Genomic DNA, 16,240 nt, shown 5'->3' with positions numbered 1-16,240 from the left:
CTTCTTCTGTCCCCACTGTCTCCCATACCACAGTGACATGGCTCAACCCAGAAACAATGTGCATTGCTGGCCCAGGGCCTGCCCACCCTCTGGGAAAGCAGGGGCAGCAGACAGAGGGGTCTGGCGTGCTAAGAATGGCACATTCCCCCATCTCCACAGCCATCCTGATCAGGCTGAGGCCAGGAGGCAGGGACTGAAGGAGCCCAGTCCCAGGAGAGGAAAGAGCGTCATGCTAGGCCTGGCTAGAGGTATGGCTGGACAGACTGAGCTGGGAAAGGCCTGATATCCTTGTGCAGGAGACAATGGGAAGGAAAGAGAGGAAACCAAGTCCCCCTGCACCTGGTGGAGCCCACAGCGGAGCCCCACGGGGCCTGGGGAACTGTGTGTGCTCAGCCCATATGCAGAAACCCAAGGAGTTAACCTCCACCCAGAGCGAGACTAGCCCCTCAGGCCTCAGTCTTCTCTCCTCCAAATGGGGCCATGACCTTTCCTCTAGGGCCAAAATGAAAGCTGAGGAGACTTGCACTTCCCACCACTCAAGCCTCCATCCCGTCCCCAGGGGACCCCAGATGTATCACCCTCCCGGGCTCAGGGCCCAGACTCTGGCAGACACAAAACTCCATTTCCTCGTGGGCACTTTAGAAACACTAAGTTTTCCAGTCTCCTGAGGGAGAGCCCAGACTTGGGGTGGCCCCTGTGCCCGTGCCCTCAGGGGTCCCCGCTTAGGCTCCCTGGTCAGGGGCATGGGTGGCCATCAGGCTGTGACCCACCCTCTCCTGCCCACCCCGGCTTCTCACAGCTCCTCAGTCAGAGATCACATCCAGTTAACAGCCCCTGAGGGACGGCGGGAGAGGCTGGCGCCTGGGGGAGGAGGCAGGCCGCTGTGTCTCATTAGTCCCCTCTAGGCTCCTCTTTCTGGGCTGCACTCTCCAGCTGCCCACAGGTCCAAGCCCTAACCCTTGGGATCTGGGGACCTCTCCTGGCTCACTGTTCCCTGAGAACCAGGCTTCTTTCTGGAGCTGATCACAGCTTGGTTTTCATTCTGGGTTTGTGCTTGGAAAACCCCCTAGGCCTGGCTCTGACCAAGACGTTTTGCTCCAGCCTCTTGCCCAATCCCACTCTTCAGACCTCGGGTTCACCTCCATGTATCCTCCACAGTGTGAACCCCGGGGCACCCGCCAGGCAGACGAGGTAGCGGGGTTATAAGCATCTCTTGGCGGCCCACTGGCCAAGTAAACGCCAGAGCTTCAGCGCCCCCTGGTGGTTGATACTAGGAAGTGCCATAGCCCAGGCCAGAAAAGGGATGACCTGGCCCCTGGTCCTGGGGCTCAAGGTGAGGAAGGACAGTGATTGGTCTGAGTGGGTCCCGTCTCCACTCACCCACTGGCCGGACTCTCATGTACGTTCTCAGACTAGCTCCAGCACCTGAGAGGTTATGACCTCTGAATCCCGCCTCTCCACCCTTCCTCACCGTACAGCTCCAATTCACACATAGGATACTGAGGCCCAGCGAGATGGGAGCTGGGCCAGCAAGGCTGCCCAGAGCCTCACGCTGCGACCCCCATTTATTGCACTGCTTTGTCACTCACAGGGGGAAGCAAATCCCTCCAAGTTCCACTCTGGCCCCAGCGGGGAATCTCATCCCTACGTTGCCAGGAAGCCTTGCCCACCCCAAGCACTCAGTAGCCAGCAGCCTCCCCGCCTTTCCTGGGGTCTGAGGCAGCTGCCCAGCCACCGGCCGTGTGGACAATGGCTTGCACCACACCAATGAAGCTGGAAGTGTCCTCAGTGTTGTGATGCCGAGTCTTCAGGGCTGTGATCACCGCCTGGGTTGGGGGGAGGGGATAGAGGGTTCTCAGCAGGGCCTGCGAAGCCATCTGAACCACACAGACCCACACCGAACCACATAGACGGTGCCGTTTCCACCCAGAGGCCAGGAAGAACAAGTTGGGGGCAGCTGGGCCTAGTGGGTCTCCTTGGAGCAGGTGGCCTGACCCAAGCTGCACAGGGGTTCAAGATGGCCCAGGCAGTGGAGGTAAAGTTCATCTGCCCCAGGCAGAGGCTGGTAGTCTACTTTTTTTTTTTTTTTTTTTTTGAGAGAAACAGGCTCCCCACCAAGCAGGGAGCCCTATGTGGGGCTTGATCCCAGGACTCCAGGATCATGACCTGAGCTGAAGGCAGACGCTTTAACGACTGAGCCACCCAGGTGCCCCTGGTAGTCTTACTTTTTGATGACTCGGGAGATCCGGGCCTCCTTCCTAGGACCGCCCCCATGACCCCCCCCTTATAACTCAGTTTCCTTGGCCCCCTCCCACCTGGTCAATGCCTCTCTCCAGCGTTGTTGTGTTGGGCAGAAGCTGGTTGTGAAGTCGGGGCTCCTCTACTGCCCGTTTTACATCGTAGCCAAACCACAGGTTATGGATGATGGCCTGGAGGGCAAAGGGATGGGGTCAGCGTGGCCCAGGGGCAGGGGCTGGAGGGGACAGGTAGATGGCACGTACCAATGCGGTGGCCGTAGTGATGTGCGTGCCCCCAGAGGCACCTACCACCATGCGGACCTGGCCATCCTGGCCCACGAGGATCGCCGGACACATGGATGAGAGGGGCTGCTTCCCTGTAGTCACCAGATGGGCAGGCAGGGACAGAGATGCTGGTCAGCTGCCTGCCCAGGGCACCAGCCGTCTCTTGGCCCAAGTCCCTCCCCGCCCCGCACCTGGTTTGATGAAGTTGGCTGGGGAAGGGGGCACCCCAAACTGGTTGGTGATGTTGGGGGAGCTGAAGTCATCCATCTCATCATTGAATATGATCCCGCTGACCTTTGAGCGTACCTTGGAACCGAAGCTGCAGACCAGCCAGATCAGACAACTGGGCCAGATCCAGCCCCTGCCCCACCCAGCCGCCACCCACCCACTGAAGCTCTACCCAGCCCAGGGAGACTGAGGGCAGGTGTTCTACCAAGGTGGGGCCTCAGTTTCCCCACCATGAAAGGGGTTGATGGAGCTCCCTCCTGGGAGACACAAGCAGCCCCTGGCCCACCCAGGGCCACCAAGCAGCCCTACTAGAGGTTGATGGTGCTGGTGGCGGACACAGCGCTGCCATCCTCTGCAACCACGGACAGGTGGGCCGTGCCACCATCATCAGGCGTGTAGAACTCAGGCTCATAGTAGGAGGTCGGGTGAGTGGTGCTGTCAGAGATCCGGGCCCGGAGCTGAGCGGCAAAGAACTCGGAGCTCATGTTGCGGACCACCTGCCGAGACCCCAGAGCTGGCCTGAGGAGGTGAGGGGGGAGGATGGGGAGGGGGCACAGGCTTGTGCGAGCAGCTCTTGGGAAGCCCCCCAACATGGCCCTGACCACAACCCTCCTGCACCCCCCAACCTCACGTAGCCCGTCCGATCCCCTTTCCAGGCTCTGCCTCAGCTGCAGTCCAGCAACTCTAAGCATTGATCTGTCTACCCCACAAGCCCCCACTCTGGCTGCATTCAACCTTTCATTCATTCATGGAGCTTGTACTACATGCCTGATCAACAGGGAAGACATATATGGGTCCCTGCCCTTCTGGCAGGGATGATAAAGGGAGGCAGGGACATGCTGGAGAGAACAAGCCAGGTAAAGGGGATAGAGAAGGACCAGATGGGAGCGGAATTGTCAGGGAGGGCTTCTCAGAGGAGGTGATGTCTGAAAAGAGGCCTGAATGAGGCCTGGTGGTAAATGCAAAGGCCCTGAGGCAGGCCTGTGAGTGACAGGCAAAGGGTGAATAGGGTCCAAGAGAGAGGTGGTAGGAGACATTAGCTGGGGGTTATCCCAATAAGTCTTCAGAGGCCCTATAAGGAGTCTGGCTTTTGCTTTGAGCCACCCGGGCCTGGGACAGAGGAAGGAGCACACCAGCAGTTCACAGGATCCCTCTGGCAGCTGTGTGGGGGTGTAGTGTAGAACCCAACTGGGAGGCTATGGCATCAACCAAGTGAGAGACGGGGGTGGTGCGGATGGGAGAGAATCAATGGCCCCAAAGCCTTCGGTGCAGAGAGGCCATTTAACTGTGGAGGCTGACACTGAGGAAGGGACAGTGAAGGTGGACAGTCAGGAGCTTGATTTTGGAGACATGCCTTTTCCTGTTGCAGATGGGTATGGATCCGTGTGTGTGGAGTGCATGGGCAAGACCAGGCTGAGGATAAACAGGGAGCCCTCAGCCTCCAGTCGCTGCTTCAACCTGTGCGCATGAACAGGATCCCCATGGTGATAAGGACAAAGAGGAGAGGAGAGGAGACAGGAGCCAGCAAGAAAAGCCCCTGGGGACCGAGCAAAGAAAATGCCTCCAGAATTTTCCAGCAACACCCCACAGGGAAAATTTTCAGCCTGAATCTACTCCCAAGAAAACAGAAAGTCAAATCCAGGATGTGGGATGGTTCTGCAGGACAGCCGCCCTGGGCTTTAAAAAGCAGCAAAACACCCCAGACATCTGTTGTAGGTTCAGAGACTAGAGGGACAGAACAGAAACTGCGAGGGATGAGTCTGATGGGCTCTGGACCTAAACAACCCTGGGACCCTCGGGAACACAGGAGTCTAATGGGCCAGGTCCTCTCGAAGGCAGTATGGAGGTCTCTCAGTCTCGGGAGCTACAACCCAAAGTGCGATATCAGGGACTGACCATCTGATACCCAAAGAGCACACACATGTCAATAAAAAGGGGTGGATGGAAGCATGGAGAGAGGAAGGGGATGGGGCAAAATGTCCACAACTCGGCAAAAGGAAAAGGTGAGGAAAGGAGGTGGTGAACTGAACTGTGTGAGATGCTGCTGAGGGGGGCCCAGAGGGGAAACTGAGGCTGGACTCTTGAGGGGGGTGGAGTGAGGGGTCCTGGCAGGGGGGATGTGGAGCGAGGAGGGCAGAGCCTGATGGGAGAGGGCCGAGAAAGGGATGGAGAGGCCCAGTGTGCCCTGAGTGGAAGCAGAGGAAGGGGAGGCAGCAGCCACAAGCAGATGCCTCTTTCCAGAACGACCTGTCAGAAAGGGCAGGATGGGAATGCTGGAGGGAGCGCAGGGCTGCAGGAAAGGCTGAATTGGCAGGTGGAGGAGCAGAGGGGCCAGCCTCAGCCAGGTCGGCAGGGGCGGGGGCTGCAGAGAGAGACGGAGGCAATGCAGTGGCCTCGGGGGGATGAGTCGCCAGGTCCCTGAAGGCCACGGGGAGTAGCATGAAACGGTCCTCAGGAAAGAAGAGAGATCCAGGAGAGCAGAGGGGCAGCTGAGAGACACAGGTCCGTGTGAGGGGGTCTGCAGGTCTACCCCAGAATGGGGGATCCAAGTAGGTAAAGGGGCACCATGATGGGAGGCTCAGTGAAGGCTCAGCCTGGAACTGGGGTATTTGGCTATGAGTGGGTCGGGCTGTGCAGGGCCTGGGTGGGGATCAGGGAAGGGTTAGCTGCTGGGTGTGACCAATAAGCTGGTGGCTGAGGCCTCTGCCACCCAGACCCCCCCGCCCCTCCCCCATCCTCCTCATGACCCTCGAGGGTTACGATGCCCCTACGTACTCCTCAGCTCAGCAGTGAACACTCCAAAAGCTTCCAGACCAAGGGTACAGCCCCCAAGGTGTGAGCTTGGCCAGGGATAGGGGCCACTAATTACTCATTGCCGACTCGTCACACTGCAAGCTCCCTGTGGCAGAAGGCTGAACTCGGGGTCACCAGTCCATCCCAGCACACGGTAGGCCCACCACCAAAGTCGGTGGTAGAAATGGATTCATTCAGCATGTGTGAGGTTGGGGTGGCCCCAGGGAACCATTGTGGCACCTCCATGAGAGGCCCTCCCCACCCATCGTGGACCTCTTACCGCCCCTGCCTCTTACCGCCATCACATCGACAAACTCCGGGTCCCCAAGCAGGGTCCTCTTGGCATAGGCGAACCGGAAGGCCTCCACAATGCGGTGGTAAGTCAGACCCTTCTGCTCGGGGGTTTCCACACTTGCCCGGGAGAAGTTGTACCCTGATGGAGCAGAGATGGGACACACCGGCAGTCCCAGGGCCCTTGGGACACCCCAGCTCGGCCAAGACAGCTGAGTGTTCCAGGGTAGGCTCACACCTCCCTGAATCTCTTTGCTTGGCCCAGCTTGAGAAGGGGAACGTTGAATAATGACCAGTGGACACTTTGGAGGAATGGAAGGATGGAATGAGGCAAGGGACCCCCGGACCTGGGCCTCAAATGTCCAGCTAGAAGGGCGACCCAGTCTTACCCAGTCCCAGAAGACCACTTAGATTTGTCAGACAGATCCTCTGGACCAGCCCCCCCGCACCCACTAGCTGTGAACTTCCAGCACTGGGTAACTTGGCAAGGCAGACAGACCCTGTCACCCCTAAGCCCTTGCAGGGGCTGGTCCCAGCCCGGGATGCTGCTCCACACCGTTTTTACTTCCCAACCACTCCTCTTCCTCCCTTAGCCCCTGACACCCCCAACCCCCTACAGGGTCGTGGTGGGACAGCTCACCCTTAAGGATGTTGAGAATAAGAGCCAGCACCGGGCCACTGAGCGGGGCGCTGGGCACGTAGAGATGGGAGTCCCCAAGGCTGATGTTCAGGGGGTTCTCGATCAGCCTGGCACGGTAGTCGTTGAGGTCCTTGGCGGTCATGATGCCCCCTGATGCCAAGAGCAGCTCAGTGGGGGGACATGGGGAACGGGGCCCCAAATCCGAGGGGAGGACAAGATCATCCAACTGAAAGCCCTCGCCCACCTGGAGGGTCCCTGCCCCTCCCCCTCCCCACAGCCCCACCCCCCCAGTCCCTCTGTGCTCCCCAAAAGATGCCTCCTCCCCATCGCCAGGCTCAGGCCAGCTGCCCTCCACCCGTTTGCCCCACCGGCCTCCAGGTCTACCTCCTCTTCCCCTGGCACCAAGAGTCCTCTTCCCTAAGTGGAAAATACCGGCTCCTATCTCCCCCTGCCCAGTCCTCTCTGCCGGAGACTAATGGGTGGGTCAAAGGAGGCTCTTAATTCTACAGGAAGTGGGCTCCAGACAGACCAGGTTGTTTACATACAGGCTAATTTCCTGCCCCAGTGCTAAAGGTCAGCATGCTAATCACACTCTTCTGCGTCTCTGATAAAAAGAACAGTATGAAGAAATCCACACTGGGGACGGAGAGGCAGCGCAGGCTGCCTGGCTGAAATCCATCAGAAGCTGTCCCTGCTCGCAGCTCCTCCCAGGCCTCTCTCGCCAAGCCCACCCGCATCTGCTGCGACCCTCAGGGATAGTTAAAGCTCACCCTCTCTGGGCCTTGGCCTGTTCCATCTGCCAGGAATGCTCTTCCTCTCTCCGACCTCATCTGGAGTTCATGTACTACCACCTCTGGGAAGTCCTCCCAGACCTGCATGTCAAGGCTCCCTCAGTCTGAGCTCCTACCTGGGCCTGCATTTATCCATTGAGAACTTTTCTCTCCTGAACTCTGAACTGCACTGGTCTCTCAGTCATGACTTAACCAAGATCTGTAGATTCTTGTGACCTGTCACTAGGTGCAGACGTCTCCTTGACACCCACCCCTCCACCAGATGCTGCTGAGGGCCTAGAGTCTGGGCCACAGCAGGACCAGAGGACCTAAGACCTCTGAGCTCTGGCTCAGGGTTCCTTCCCCAGGGCCGCTGAGGTTGCCCACTCACCAGCATCCTGAATGTCCTTGATAATCTGGGCTGTGAGGCTCCCGTTGTAGAAGGCTTGGGCTCCCTCCAAGGCCAGTGTCTCGTACGTGTCTGCCAACCGTGGCAAGGTCAATTTGTCCCCTTCCCGCAGCACTTTCCCATTGCGGCAGAACACCTCACTGGGGCAGAGAGGCTCCTGTGAGGCTGGCAGGCCGGCTGGATTAAGTCAGTCACTTCCCACCCAATCACACACGAGATCGAAGGACAGTGAGCAGGGCACCTGGGATAAGCCTCTGCCTTCGGCTCAGGTCATGATCTCAGGGTCCTGGGATCAAGCCCCGCATCAGCTCTCTGCTCAGCAGGGAACCTACCTCCTCCTCTCTCTCTGCCTGCCTCTCTGCCTACCTGTGATCTATCTCTCTGCCAAATAAATAAATAAAGTCTTTTAAAAAAAGACAGCGAGCACCCTTCCACGGGTGTGTGACCCTCATCCTCTGGTGTCCAGCCCATGCCTCCTAGAGCCCCTGCCACTCAGGACACACAAGCTTGGGAAGGCACCAGGCTCAGAATGTGATCCCATGCACATTGGGAAAGGTTCCTGTATCCTAGACCTCAGCCCTCCATCAGCACAGGTTCCTGAAAGCACCCTGCCAGTCATTCACAGCTTGCAGGGAATCTTGGGCCATGTCTGCCCAGCCTGTGGCCCAGGGCAGGCCAAACCCCCCCAAGACATACCACAGGGCAGGCCGCTGCTCGATGACTGCCCGACTTTTCTCCAGCGCTGCCGCCAAGCCCTTCCCCACAGGGAAGCCCCTGCGGGCCAGCTGGATGCTGGGCTGGAAGAGGCGAGCCCAGGGCAGCCGCCCGTGCCGCTGGTGGGCCAGTTCATAGCCTCGGATCTCACCGGGAACCGCCACTGACAGGCCCCCTGCATAGGGACAGGGACACACACACAGTTAGTGGCTCTAGTCTGGGGACACCGGGAGGGGTACTCTCTCAGGCCACATCCTAGGCACAGTCCCCAAATGGGATCAGTGAGGTTTTGGAAAGAAATGGCATTGTCCTATCTGGACTCAGCAGGCAAAAGTGTAGATGGTTAGGGACATGCAAAGGAGGCCACAGGTCAGGGAGAGGTGGTTCCTTCTCCTGAATTCTGCTGTCCAGGGATGAGATGACTGCCTCTGCGGGGGTGGCCACCGGGTTTGAAATCCTGTGCCAGGCCACAGCTGCACACAAGACTGTGGGGAAGCCAGACCCCTGCCATCTCTCAGTCTGAGCTTCTTCACCCCACAGGCTCACGGGGTCCACCAGAACCCACAGAAGTTCCCAGTGCAAGCCCGGGGCCACCCTGACATTGAGCCAGTTCCAAGGCAAGACCTCTACCTTTCTCCCTTCTACTGTCTCAGAACCAGGACCTGAGCCCAAACCCCTGCCCTTTACAGTCTCTGGGCCTTAGTTTCCCCATCTGACCACTCCTCAGAGGAGCCCACAGTTCCACTGGAAACACCTGTAGACCCTGGTCCCCACCCACTCCCACGGCCCACCATGCCCTAAATTAGATACTGGTGCAGAAAGGTACAGCCACGGCCCCCACTCCCAGACACCCTCTTGTTTCCACCCCTGAATGACAAGGGCCATCTCAGCTACCCCCAGACTAGGCAGTCTAGGTTCATAACAACCTGAAGCTGGGCACGAGAGCCAGGATATTAGGATCTGCATGTCTGCACATCTCAGAAGGTCTGACATCCAGCCCGTAATTCCTGCCACCTTAGATAAATGCCTCCCTGACCTTGGGCCAATCAGGCCTCACACCACCCTGCTCGCCAAAGCCACCACTGACCCCTATACTGGCAGACCCAGGTCTCCTCTCAAGTTCACCTTACCTGGTCCATCACTCCTGCTGGGTCACCTGTGCATCCCACCTGCCAGGCTCTCCTAGAGTCTCTGTTCTCTACTCCCCCAGATCAGAGCTTGAACTGGAACTTGACGTTCCATTATGTGCTCACAACTCCACATTTACTTTCTAGCCTGGCCTGCTCCTCTGATGGGCAGACCTGAGGACGCGGCTGCCCATGCCTAAAAGGCATCTCTAACTCAACACGCTCAAAACGCAATTCCTGACTATCTCCCAAACCCATTCCCCACAGCCTTGCTGTTCTCTGCTAGGGCTGCCCCCTCTTTCTGGATGCAGATCGAACACCAGTCATTCAGGACACTTGGCATATGTGTCACACCCAACCTATCAGCAGACGCATAGGCTCCCCACGCCAGGTATGTTGAGTACCAACCACCTCCCAACACCATCTTCTCTCCCTCAATATTGTGGTGACCTCCTGACAGGTCACCTCACGGGCAGGCCGCGCGCTCTCTGGCCCTTCTGCAGCAACCCAAGGGGTTAAGTCCGACCTACCCCAGATCCACCCCCACAAACACCCCAAGAGACACTGCTCCCTCTCTCCGACAAGAAGCAGGGTCTTCGCAATGACCCATGAGGTCTGACGCCATCTGAGCCATTCTGACCCTGGGGTCAGCCAGTGCAGCCTCGCTGGTTCCCACATGGGCCACTTGCTTTGGCCCCAGACACCCCTACAGCTCCCCTCACTCCAATCCAGCCTCTGGGTCTTTGCTTAGTCAGCCCGTCCCCGAGCGTGCTGTACTTGGTGAATCGATGCCATCCGGCTCTTCCCTGCCTCTGCTATCCTGGCTCGACTGGGCCACAGATTTCAGAATTCGCCTGTTGCCTTTGCTTTGTCCCCTGGCTTGGGGAACAGCCCCTGACATTTTAAGAGGTGCCCAACTAGTCCTGGTTAAATAAATGTATTCCAAGTGCCCCTAAGGTGCTAAGCCTGTAAGATTCCAGTGAATTTCCTTTCTACCCATTCAGAGGTTCCCAGGGGATATAGGAATTCAAACAAAGACTCTGTAGGTTGGAGAGGACTCCAAGGGGGCGGGGCTACCCGCAGGGCCCCGCCCACCGCCCAGGGCTGAGGAGCAGAACCTGCAGTTGGAGATGGGACCAGTTAACGCCAACAGCCAGAACTTCCTGCTTCCAACCTCCTAGCCTGCAACCCGTTTGAGTCCTTGGAAGCAGCACCCTCTGGTGGCCACTGGCTTCCCCGCAGCTGCATGGGAAAATTGGGGGCCTCTTCTCCGCATAAGACTTTGTTAAAAAAAGAGACTTGTCTCTTGAGAGCTAGCCCCACAAATGAACGAACAAATGAATGACTTGGATGCCTTTGAAAAACACAGGGTTTCAACAGCCCAGGTCCAATTTTGGCCTCAGCACCATCCAGCTGTGTGAGCTCAGTTGGTTTGCACTACCTCTCTGGACCTGTAAAATGAGAATCAACACAGCACTTCCCTGGACTCCCAAGCATACAAGGGAGGATTCAAGAGGCTCACTGGCGAAAAGGGCTGAGCAAAGTGCTGGCCCCAGTGACCCACGGTATGTGCTAGCCGTTGAAACAATTATTCTCTCTGTTTACTAATACTGGGTGGCTCTGGAGGGACCTGACCCGAAAATAACTGAAGCTCCACCTCTTTTTCCCTCCATGATGATGGTCTGGACTGTTCATTACGGGAGGGTGTTGTGGGGCCAGGAAGGGATGGGTACAGTGGGCATCAGCCTATCCAGAGCTGTCCCCAGCCCTAGAGGCCCATGCCTTCACCAGTAGCTCAGCCCAGCTCTGCACCCACACCCTGACTTTGCACCTCACCTTCCTGTGATTGCTCCGAGCTATTGAACATGCTGTCAAAGGCCAGCCCCGGGGCCACCTCGCGGGCATTGATGATCTCAACTTTTCCTGGAAGGAGAAGCAGGAGGGTAATCCAGACCCACACCAACCCTCCTCACCCAAGGGTGTGAGCCCAGGGGCCGCCCAGCCCTGCCTGCCCCCAGCCCAAGTCCAGCCTGAGCTAGACAGCGGCTGCCATTCACCCCCCCCCCCGTTCCCGGGGGCACTCACGTGTGGTGCTGTTGTAGATGGTGAGGAACAGGCCGCCCCCGATGCCCATGCTGTGGACGTTCATGAGCCCCACGCACAGGAGGGCCGCGATGGCAGCGTCCACCGCCGAGCCGCCTTCCCTCAGCACATCCCTACCCAGGGCACATGGGGGCAGTGAGCATCTGCGGGCTCCCCGATGCGGGCACCTGCCACCCACCTCCATCCACCCTGTCAGGCCACCCTGCCCAAAGCAGGAGGGAAGAAGAGCCCCCAGTTCTGCATAGAACTCTCAAGCCAATGGGCTTGTATGGTCTTCCTTTTCAAGCAAACAGATGAACATGCATTTTATAATAGAAAGAAAATGGGAAAATTGTTACTTTTATCGACAACACTTTTTTTTCCTGTTTAAGTCTCTAAGTGGGAACTGATCTTTGTAAATAATGTGAGACAGGGGTCGAAAATAGCATAAAACAACAGTTGATCCAAAGAGATGGAGATTCTTAGGTCTGAGAAAAAGGGGCTCAGCTGGGCCCTGGGAAACCCACACCCTGCTCTTGGAGTCAGTGTCCCCTTCTCCCCTTCTCGCCTTCAGAGGCTGCTGAGAAGTTCCAAGGAAAGGACACGCAGCTCCATGTGAATCAGTCACCCCTTGTCCAGGTAGCTCAGGGACAGTTGGGGAAACTGCATCTCAGGGGGATGAGGGTCTGGGCCAGATCCACTTGCAGTGGTCCTCCTGGGTTCCCATGCCCTGCCTGCTCACCTCCCGATCTCCGAGCAATGCTTGGCATCTGCAGCCACGGCCGCCCTGGGGTAGACATGGTTGTGTGTCTTGGAGGCTGAGGGCAGCCAAACGCACAGGCCAATGATGAGGAAGAGCACGAGCACCACGGCCACCAGGACCAGAAACACATACTTCCTCTTCATGGCTCTGCAGGCCCTGTTGGGGGTGGGGGGTGGAGGATAACAGAGTCAGGGGCCTACCACTGGCCTGCCTCTGGGCACATCCTGACCCTCACCTTCACAGGGCACAGCCCAAGATGAAGTCTCAGAAACATCCCTGTGTCTCCTTCCAGCCCCCAGACCTTTGCTCATGCCATTCCCTCCACCAGAAACTCCTGACCCCATCTGTGCCCTCCCAAACCTCCCTGCTTATCCTCAAGGCCGCATTCCAGTAAGGACCCCATGTCCAACAGAACCCTCTTCTGGAAGCCCCCAGATTCCGTGTGCCCCTGCTTCTACACAGCCTCATCTATCCCCCAAACTGGGAGCCATGGCCAAGTGTAGAAGTCCATGAGGGGCAAGCCTGGTCTGATTCCTTCTGTGACCCCCACCTCAGCCCAGAGCCAGGCACCATCCATGGGCCCTCCCAGAGTGTCCTGCCACAGACTGTGGGGTTCAGAGAGAGGACCCCCCTGGTCTCCTCCTGTAATCGTTAGCTGAGGGCAACAGAGCAGGTACCTACCTTTCTCAGGGGATGGGAGCCCCACGCCTTGCCTGCAGAGGTGGCTGCAAAAATGGGGCAGTGGGGACGGGGGTTGGCTGAAGCCGTTGATGAGATAACGGGGGTCTCCCTCACACACGGCAGGTGCCTGTGGCCGCAGGATCTGCTCCAGAGAGACACCACAACCACGTAGCCTCCTGGTTTTCCTGAAAACTGAGATAGCATACCTGAAACACCCCGAGTCTATTCCCCCACCCCGGGAGCTCCGTGAGGTTCCTCGACCTCCAAATGAACTCTAGGGTTGAAGAGGAGGCTGTCAACTGCTCTCACGTTTGTGGGAGATCTCCAGGCACAGCCGAGAGAGGGTTCACCCAGAACGGGGCCCGGGTTCAGTGGTGTGAGTGTCATATGACAAAGTGGTGAAGCCCACGTGTCCCTGGCCAAGGGGATGGGGCGTGCAGGCTGGGGAGCAAGCTCAGCCCATCTGAGTCTTGCCCCCTCCTCTGATGTGGGGCCCTGGGCAGGTCACTGACCACCCTGTCCAGTACGAATGGCTGAGGCATCCTGCAGGGGGATGTTGTGGAGGGTAAGTGACTTGGAAAGGGTGGGGTGCTCGGGGAGCATTAGCTGTAATTGTCACTGGCTACCAGAGTGATGCCCTGGAGGCCTGGACAGGGGGAGTCAGCGAGGGGGGTTTGTGGGCAGAAGGAAGCTGGTCTGCTTCCTGCTCACTGTTTCCCTGTTGGCTCCTTTCCCGGTTGTGCAGGGAGAGACAACAGTGAGCTTTTGGGTCCCTGGCGTGTTGGCAGCAGGCAAGGGGTGTGATCCCCGCAAGGAGGGACAGTTTTGGTTACAGGCGCAATCTCGGTTACCTCCGGGGGTCAAGGGGTATCTCCCAACAAACCCCAGGCTGGGACTCCTCTGGTTCACTCTGCCTCTGTTCCGAGGGCCTAAGCTCCAGGGCCAGAAGTGGTGTCCCAGCAATGGTCTAGGAATGGAGTCTCACCCCACGTCAGGGACATCCAGAAGGGCTTTCCCCTCCCAGGCTCAGTGGGCAGCCACAAAGCAGACACTACCCTACAGCGCCAGGAGGATTCTAGCTGGTCTCTTCTCTTCACCTTGACTGAATCCTTTCTGGTGGGACTTCTGCAAAGCCTCCTCCCCACACTCCCTACTGTCAGTGTCACCTGCTCCTTAGTCCTCCAGAAAGCAGCAGAAGGCTCTCTCCAAAGTGCCAAACAGATCCTCCCCCCCCTGCCACTGTCCCGGGGACAGTCTATGCCCTCTGCCTTCCAGCAGGCCTGATGGGCTTCGGAGCACACCCCAGGGGGGCTGGAGCAGGGTTAAGGATTTCTGGTAGAGACAGCTGTGCTGGAGGTCCAAGGGGCCTTAGGAGCTGGGCCAGGAACACAGAACTTCCCCATCACATGTGGTGGGGGTGGGTGGGGTAGGGCAGAGGTCTTCCCAGCATGGGCACAGCCACACCTGCCAAGAAGGCCCTCTAGCCCATCCACTAGGCACCTTGGGGACATTGCCTCATTTCTCCCAGCCATGGGGCTATTGGCCAAGACCCCCCTTCAGGGCCCTCTTTTCTCCCCTCCGGCCTCTGTAGTGTCCAGCCATGACTTCCTGTGGTCTATACTCCAGTCTCTTCTGTCTGTCCATCTCTGTCTATCCATCTATCCACTCAAGGGCTCAAGTGGGCTTCCGAAGGGATAGGAGGCACCCAGCAAGGCTCAAACTGCCAGGGAGTATGGTTAGGGGTGGACAGCACTGACCCCCAACCTCTGCTCCCTGGACAGGACAACAGGGAGGCCTAGCCAAGCCCTGCAGGCTGATATCTCCTGCCCTGCGGAAGACACCCTGCAGGGGACTGGGCTTCCGTTTCCCACCATCCTCCCATACCCCACATTTTTCTCAAAGACTTACTAAAATAACGTCCAAGCCCAGAGGCATGGCTCTTACCCAAGTTGGTTTCAGGAGGGGAAACTGAGGCCAGGCACAGCACTTGGCCTCACACCCCCACCCCACTCCTCATGACCCTAATGGGCTTACCTGAGGCCTGGGATTGGCAGGGGCCCAAAAAAAAAAACTCCCTGTTCCTCAGAAGAAGGTCTGGGCTGGGACACAGCCAGATTTGTCTGCCTGGGAAAGTCTGGGCCACAGCTCCGGCTGCCCCCCCCCCCACTGCCAGGAGTGGCCCAGAGCCACGCCTGCAGCCCCTGCAGAGCCCCTCAGGGGGCCTCTGGACTGGGACTGGGATCTGGGGGAGGGTACCTCCAAGGAGGAGCAGAGGCAAGAAAGGGGCAGGAGAGGGCCAAGGAACTCTCTTGCTCACCTAGTCCCCGAGGGGGCAAGCGGCTTGCCGGGGGACGCCCAGCAACCCCATGGGGCAGTTGAAGGTGTCTGAGTAGGGTGGAGAATAGACTGTCCTCTAAAAGATCAAGCCTGTTTGGGAGGACAGCCCCAGAGTCTGACGTCATGGCAGCAGGGAGGCGCAGTGATTCAGCCTGTCCCTAAGTGACTAAAGTTCACACAGTCCTGGGAGGGCCCTGGGCGGGAGATAGGAGGTGCTGTGACAGCAGGGACTCTTGGGGTCCCCATGACAACGGCAGTCAGTGAGGAGTGTGGCCCCAGCAGGGAAGGAGAGGTGCGGTGACAGAGGCAGAAGGTCCCCCGCTCTCTTGGATTTGGTACCCCTCAAAGGGCAAATCCACTGGCAAGTGCCCTGCCAGCAAGCCCTGGGCTGGGTACCCCCCTGGCTCATTCTGTCACTGTTCAGAGCATCTGAACTCCAAGGCCAAACATGATGGCCTTGAACCAGGACCTGAGAGCCCTTACCACACAGCTCAGGCAGATGCCAAGGGTGCCTTCCTGGAACACAGCCTGAGGCCTCGAGTCCAGACCAGTTGCACTGGCTACGCAGGAATGTTAGTGCCTCGGGCCCAAGAAACCACCTGAGCAGCCTGGAAAGGGGGAAAGGGCCCAGAGAGGGCCAGAGCTGCTGCAAATCACTGCCAGCAGCACACACCTGGTCAGCCCATACCTGCCCCCAAGGTGCTGTGTCCCTGACCAGCCCAACAACAAGATCTTGAGCCAGGAACGGATCCGTCGTGCCCAGCCCAGGGGAACTTGGACTCTGCTTCCCATTTCCCTTTGGCTTCCACTTGCCAAGAATAAGGATGAGCCACTCCTCGAGTCAGGACTCCTTCCCTGGTCCCCCAACTGGTGCATCTAGGCT

At 58.2% G+C, this 16,240-nt stretch overlaps 1 protein-coding gene across 1 annotated transcript; it reads right to left on the bottom strand.

The window, feature by feature from the left end:
* Positions 1-1,492: 1,492 nt before the first annotated feature.
* LOC101680417 (glutathione hydrolase 1 proenzyme) lies at positions 1,493-15,764 on the bottom strand. Its single transcript, XM_045065239.1, has 14 exons — positions 15,338-15,764; positions 13,021-13,212; positions 12,319-12,495; positions 11,580-11,710; positions 11,331-11,417; positions 8,350-8,542; positions 7,636-7,793; positions 6,475-6,624; positions 5,840-5,976; positions 3,060-3,247; positions 2,714-2,841; positions 2,502-2,614; positions 2,316-2,429; positions 1,493-1,826 (listed from the first exon to the last, which is right to left on the bottom strand). Exons 3-14 carry the CDS (start codon positions 12,480-12,482, stop codon positions 1,680-1,682), a joined length of 1,710 nt encoding a protein of 569 aa, XP_044921174.1. The 5' UTR covers positions 12,483-12,495; positions 13,021-13,212; positions 15,338-15,764; the 3' UTR covers positions 1,493-1,679.
* Between the last annotated feature and the right edge of the window lie 476 nt (positions 15,765-16,240).

This window comes from Mustela putorius, unplaced genomic scaffold (genome assembly GCF_011764305.1).
Source record: "Mustela putorius furo isolate JIRA1106 unplaced genomic scaffold, ASM1176430v1.1 tig00003858_pilon_pilon_pilon, whole genome shotgun sequence".
Lineage (NCBI taxonomy): Eukaryota > Metazoa > Chordata > Mammalia > Carnivora > Mustelidae > Mustela > Mustela putorius.
This window is presented reverse-complemented; position numbering and strand designations above follow the sequence as displayed.